This window comes from Onychostoma macrolepis, chromosome 01 (genome assembly GCF_012432095.1).
Source record: "Onychostoma macrolepis isolate SWU-2019 chromosome 01, ASM1243209v1, whole genome shotgun sequence".
NCBI lineage: Eukaryota > Metazoa > Chordata > Actinopteri > Cypriniformes > Cyprinidae > Onychostoma > Onychostoma macrolepis.
Window position 1 is genome coordinate 14,484,283 of NC_081155.1, and position 6,690 is coordinate 14,490,972.

At 37.3% G+C, this 6,690-nt stretch overlaps 1 protein-coding gene across 2 annotated transcripts; it reads left to right on the plus strand.

Annotated features, from left to right (window-relative positions):
• Positions 1-115: 115 nt before the first annotated feature.
• On the plus strand, positions 116-6,683 carry zgc:175214 (uncharacterized protein LOC557610 homolog). Of its 2 annotated transcripts, XM_058784011.1 has the most exons (7): positions 116-1,022; positions 1,139-1,215; positions 2,926-3,076; positions 3,496-3,538; positions 4,384-4,425; positions 5,168-5,250; positions 5,946-6,683. In XM_058784011.1, the coding sequence occupies exons 3-7, from the start codon at positions 2,967-2,969 to the stop codon at positions 6,067-6,069; spliced, it is 402 nt and encodes a 133-aa protein (XP_058639994.1). In that variant the 5' UTR covers positions 116-1,022; positions 1,139-1,215; positions 2,926-2,966; the 3' UTR covers positions 6,070-6,683. The 2 variants fall into 2 exon arrangements, with proteins under 2 accessions (XP_058639994.1, XP_058639984.1); XM_058784001.1 differs by lacking the exon at positions 1,139-1,215 and having other exon boundaries at positions 116-1,083.
• The last annotated feature ends 7 nt before the right edge of the window (positions 6,684-6,690 follow it).

Below are 6,690 nucleotides of genomic sequence, written 5' to 3' on the forward strand. Positions count from 1 at the left end.
GTGACTGCAGTCGCGCAGAGGATTGGAGGAGGGGAATCGCTCAGGAAGGGAGGGAGGGATTGGAGGACAGAGTTGCGAGGCAAACCAGGATCACATGAGCACAGATCTGTTTACAAACTGAAACTGTGCGGCCAGGAAAGACGCAGGAGCCTTCCTGGAGAATACTACTGGCTGGCCTGACCAGAACACATCTTTAACCCCCAGATGCTTGCGTTTTGGCTTGGATATTTGTTGAATGAGCTAAGGGACTGTTCATTTTTTTGTCCACTTTCTTGATGGAAGGATCGAGGGAGCAGATGGTTTTAGGTGGAGAGAAAAAATACTCCCCCACACAGGCGTACACATAAACACTCCAGTGGCTTGATGGTGGTGAAGATACTGTTCTCTTCGATCTCTAAACGGCTCGCTGTTCGATAAAGGAATATACCTAAAAAAAAAAAAAACAGACGCATCGAGAGCGACGTTAAAGAAGAGAAGCTAGACAAATCGACAGAGAGAAACATGCCAAAGTCTTTTGCAATAATGGTTTGAGGGAAGACAAAGGCTGTAGATGGAGTCTTGTATCAGCTTGTATGTTATGGATGTTTAGTGCTCGCTAAACCACCATACGCAGGAATTATTATTAAGGAATTTGTTAACTTTTGTGTATGACAACACAAAGAAATCACATCTGAAGTGCCATCCGGCCACATACGGACTGGATCTCAAAGACAAGAAGAATATCAAGGGCATATTATGCTCCCTTTGTCTGTGTAACAAAGCACCTTGTGCATATTCACATCAGCGGAGCCAAAGAGTGATTGAGATCTTTTGTTCTTCGATGCTGACATCATAAAAGTGGGATGAATGGAGGAATAATTGAACTATAATCAAGACAGCACACCCTGTCATTTGAAGAGCTGCTTTTTAGACCCGTCTGACCTACGGGAAGAACGTCAGGAAAATTGTCGGGAATAAGTCAACCCGGAATAAAGCTTTCGCTTGTGTCCTCCAGCCCCCGCATTGCCTGTTCCAGACAAGCAGTGAGTTTGCAGCAGCAGTGCTTGGAGTCAGATTACATGCAACCATTCCAATGGTGTAACGGTGAGTGGCCTTTGCGAAAAGTCCAATCTGAACTTGAGTTTGTTTTTTCCACCAGCATTAGTCACTGAAGTGGTATTGCTGCTCAGGATGTTGAAACCAGTTTGAAGAAGTCAAGGGGAACTGTTCGGAAAGGTCAAGAGTAGCTTGTCAAGATTGTGGAAGTATTCGTGCTATGCCTAGACTGTTTTTAACAACCCGCATGCTGTCAGCCTTTTGCTCTTCTGAAAACTGATATGTCTAGAGTTTTATTTTTAGATGAAAACATCGACCAATAACGAGTCAAATGTTCAATAACAGTAACGCTAAGCAGGTAGACGAGGACTGCATTCTGATAATTAGCGGAAATTGCTCAGATTCTGATTATGTACACGTCATATGTCGAGTAAACGTGTCAATTCGATTGCCTTAACCAGATGAAACAAATAAAACAGCTGGCATATTTATATATTATTAAGACTTTCGGGTCATATACGTATACATATATGCATATACTATACATACCACTCAAAAGTTTGAGGTTTTTGAATGAAGTCTTTTATGCTCATCAAGGCTGTATTTATTTGATTAAAAATACAATAGAAACATTATAAAGAAATATTGAAATAAGAAATATTGTGAAATATTATTACAATTTAAAATGACTAATTTCTATTTTGATGTATTTTAAAACATAATTTATTCCTGTGATGCAAAGCTAAATTTTCAGCGTCATTACCCCAGTCTTCAATGTCACATGATCCTTCAGAATTAATTCTAATATGATGATTTGCTGCTCAAGTATATTTTTGTGGAAAGTACTACATTTTTTTTTTCAGGATTCTTGCAGAATATAACATTCAAAAGAACAGCATTTATCTGAAATAGAAATCTTATGTAACATTAAAAGTATCTTTTTGATCCATCTAATGTGTCCTTGGTAAAAAAATAAATACATTTAAAAAAAACTAAATAAATAAAATACTTCTCAAAAAATAAATGGATAAAAATTAAATAAATAAAATCCTACTGACCCCAAACTTTTGAATAATACATGCACACCTATGTGTGTGTGTATGTGTAAATATATGTATACAGGAAGCTGCTGAGCAAGCAAACTTCTTCTGAATAAAGCATGAAACAGAATATGGACCATAATTAGAAAATTGTGTGCAGTGCACATGGAAAACGACAGTAACCACTAACAAAAATGTGCCATAGTAATACTATGGTATTCTATGAGTAACCTGTGCACGTAAATAAAATAAAAATATATGTATAAATATATAAAAATATTTGATATTCATTCAGTAGCCTTACATAATAAGAATAAGAATAATAATTTAATAAAAATACATTCAGCTGTAGAGAACTGTAATCTTTGCTTCAATACATGCCAAAATATATTAATAATACTGTACATCATACATTCTCCTGTGCATATGGCACACATTAAATCTCACTTTACCATCTCATCAGAATGACACAAGCTTACAATAATCTCTGTGGAAGCCCCTCTATATAAGCACCTTAGATGAATCGTTCCACAGATTCAGACTGAGGGGGATTCTTGCAGACGCTGCGTTAATCTTTAACTCTTATGCTGACTGACAGGAGAATATGAATGGAGATGAACTTCACATGGTTAGAAAACAGTAAAGTATGAATGGTAAACTTTTTAACACACACTAACACACATATGGCTTCCTGAAAGGCCAGATGGTGGTTTGTTGGCGGCAATTAATGTCCGTATTTGTTTTGTACATAGCTAATTCCCTGAAAATGGGCGTACTGAAGAACTGTGTGCTTCCTGCTCAAATATTTCCGAGCCATCGTGTGTGATTTAAAGTGTGTGTTTGTGTGCAGGCTGCCTCTGTGGTCTAGGGCTGCAGCATTCAGACTGTGATATGTCAGAGGAAGACATCTACCGTCTGCCGCTCAACGTGTACGTCATTGTACTGGGCATAGGCATGTTCATCTTCATGCTCAGTGTAATCTTCTGCTGCTATCTGTTCAGGCAAGAACCCAAATGCATTCACCACACCCGCACAATTGCTGTTACACAAATCAGATGTGTCCTCTGTTGCTCTCTGCTCCTGTAAAGACATGTAGAAAGACACAGGAAGACACGTCTGAGACATTATTTTCTAAAATGAATACGGTCATCCTATTCGCATACAGATTTTTTAAATGGTGCGATTTGAATTACATTTTGAATCTCATATTTAATCAGGCTTTGAGTTGAGACAGTATAAATTAGTGTTTATATTATGTGGAAGTGTTTTATATGCATATGAGAGAGTTTGACAGAGGAAATGCTGCAGCAAAATGAATTACACAATCACAACATCTCTCTTTTGCACCACCCACAGCAATTTTCTGCAGTTCAACTCAGGAAGTGCAGAAGTGTTTCATTTTTTCCTCTTCTCTTTACAGATTGAAACAGCAAGGTACAAGGGAGCAGTACAGCTACAATGAGGTGGGCCTAAAACAATAGAGTACGATGTAAATATAGCATAGTCTTAGCCATGTGAAATCCAATCTAACAGATGACCTTCATGATATACTTTGCTCCTCATATATATATATATATATATATAGTTAGCAAATGTGAGATATGATACTGTTATATGGATTAGCTATGTAACACAAGACAGGCTGATATTTTCAAACAAAAAGCACTAAAACCTAGGCCTGAAAATTAATTTAGTCTTTTTCAAAATGTTGAAAGGAGGCAGGCCACTTAAACTTCACAATCAAGCTCAGTTTATGTCAGATAATAGGCTAATTCATCTAAAATATCTAATGGGTCTCACAATAAAGTTAGGGAAAATGCTATGTAAACACCAAGCACATAACATTAAATCAATCAATCGATCATTAGTCAGTCATCATAACTAATGAAGCACACTTGTCTATTCTCAGTTACTTAATGTTACAGTAGTTAGTCACAGTGGCTGCGAAAAGATGAAATATGTTATTTTTCAGTGTTAAAATACTTTACTTGATACCAGCTTAATATTTAAAGAACTGTAAGTACCTCAAAAATGATAAACACGGTATCCCTGTGGCGTTACTTTTTTGTTTTCTAGTCCTCCTCAGAGGCTAACGGTTCTGCTCGCACCGACGCTGACTCGACCAATAGCATGCGTCTGGGGGCGTGGCTGTCTGTTTGTTCGACCAATGGCTGAAGGGCGCGTGTTCCCGAAAATGTAGTTCCGTTCGGTGGCGCTAGTAGCGCAGAAATTAGCTTTTGAGCTTAAAGTGATTTACTGTAAAATGATAAACAACACATTGTTCTTTTCTTTTCTTTTTTCATAAAAGGTGGTGTTGAAAGGTGCAGGAAAGAAGCTGAGCCTGCTGGGAGTAAGTGTCATAAGCTCTCTGGGTGTGACTGTTTGAACTTGTTATGTGGTCTAAAGGGTGTATGAATCAAAACATTATTTTTAAAGGGGAAATGTCATTAGAAATAAAAAGAATAAAAATAAAAAAGCAAACATAAAATATAAGGGCCACACTGAAATTGATATTTTTAATTTAAGTTAACAAAAGTTAAATTTAGGTAGTTTTCTATTATTAAATAATGGATATGGATAGGGACATGCAAATTGGCTGATCAGTTTTATTTGAAAAGTTTATTTGCATTCCTCACTAAACAGGGTTCAATAGATTAAATTATGTGACTATTTTTATAAACATTAAGCATCAGAATCAAAGCATTTCAGATCGCCCTCGTAGTGCATTAAAAATTCCTTTATAAGCGAGGCTCGATTAGGTTATAAAGTGTTCATATGATTCATAAAAACCTCAGGGGAAATTCTTGATTGTGCAAACAGACCTCTGCAGGATTTATTTGGTCCTCTCAACCAACTGGAGACCTGCATTATGGGAACCCAGACGTGCAACTGATGATATCCAGTAGAATAGAATGCAACTCCAGACACTTTGCTCCATCATGCAGTAGGAAAAAGTGTGGCTGAAACCAAAACACAGAGAAATGTTGGCAAAGTTACAGCCGGCATTCCTGTAGCGTCCTGCTGAAGCTGAAGTTGAATTATGTGTGTAAAACAAAAGGAGACTAAAATAGCTTGTTTCTTGTGCATCACAGCAGCCCTGTGCCGTGTGTCTAGAGGAATTCAAGACCAGAGACGAGCTGGGCATCTGCCCATGTTCACACACCTTCCATAAGAAGTGAGTTCCACTGAAACAAGTTTACTTAATGGGAAATGTCACATTTACTTTATGCCAATAGCCAGCAGAATTCTATAGAAAACTCATCATTCTCACAGTTCATGCCCTTGCACAATATTTTTTATTTATTTTTTTATTTATTGTAAAACCCTGAAAATTCAGTTTTACCATCACAGGAATAAATGCTATTTTAAAATAGAATAAAATAGAAAATAGTTATTTTAAATGATAATATTTCACTTTTTTTTTTTTTTTTTTACTGAATTTTAAAAAAAAATGCAGTCTTGGTGAGCATAAAAAAACCCCCACTTCAAATACATTGAAAATCTTACCAACCCCAAACCTTTGAACGATATTATATATAAAATGAATAATAAAGTCTATTTTAAGTGAATAAATCCATTTACACACTCCTATTTATAAGAGAAAATGTAAAAAAAATAAAATGATATTAAAGCAACTAACACTATAATGCAATGCAATTTATTTGTTTGAAGAATATATGCTTATGCATCACTCTTACTATGGCTAACACTTCTGACTGCTAACAAACCCCTAAACACATCAAACTACAAGCAACAACCTAACATTGTGGTGACACATTTTGCATTGACAAGTATAAGTGCAAAAAAACAGTTTGCTATTTGCACCAGTATTTCTAAAGACATCTCTTATTGTTTCGTTGCAACTTGCAGGTGCCTGCTGAAATGGCTAGAGATCCGCAGCGTCTGCCCAATGTGCAATAAACCCATCATGCGTCTCCACAACGCCGACTCCCCTCGAGGAGCAGAAGGGCTGCAAGACCCTGAGGAGGTGTGACCCCAGAAACTGTACGGCCCACGGCCAGATTAACACCCTCTAGTTCTGCGATTGTTGGAACATATCATGTGACCTGCCAAGGCTCTCCAAAGCCATCTATATGCACCGCCACAGCGGACCCAGAGAACGCAAGAAACCAGGACGACACTAGTGATTCAGTACCATATTGCCAGTAGCCAAACATAAGAATAATCTCCTATATATCGTGCCACAATAATCTTTAAAGTAGTATCGTGCCGAGGTTCTAAAGCGAGAGACACACAGTGCATGCTGGGTAACGGACGTCAAAATGAGAGGTAAATATCTCAGGAGTTTGCCTCAGGGGATCTAACCAGGCAACAAAAGAAAACATTCAACTTCGGCAATTAAACTTCTGCTGTCGATGGACAGCCGTATATATGTGATAATAGGGTTGTAGGTGTAGTGCACTGTCTGTTTGACCGGTACTACAGGTCTTCATGAAGATCCTGCGTAGTCCTTACAGAAATATTAAATATATAATCAGTAACCAGCAGTTCTTATCCAATATCGTGTTCATTGCTTGAATTGTTCCCTTTTCATTGTTATTTTGTATTGTTTGTTTTTGAATAAAATGTCATGTTTTTGTGTTTTAATCTTCAT

Excerpts from the sequence above, each read along its gene's own strand:
- zgc:175214 (XM_058784001.1), top strand. The coding sequence starts at position 1,059 with ATGCAACCATTCCAATGGTGTAACG. Across the intron at positions 4,426-5,167 it reads AGAAGCTGAGCCTGCTGGGA|CAGCCCTGTGCCGTGTGTCT; the intron begins GTAAGTGTCATA and ends TGTGCATCACAG. Across the intron at positions 5,251-5,945 it reads TCACACACCTTCCATAAGAA|GTGCCTGCTGAAATGGCTAG; the intron begins GTGAGTTCCACT and ends TGCAACTTGCAG.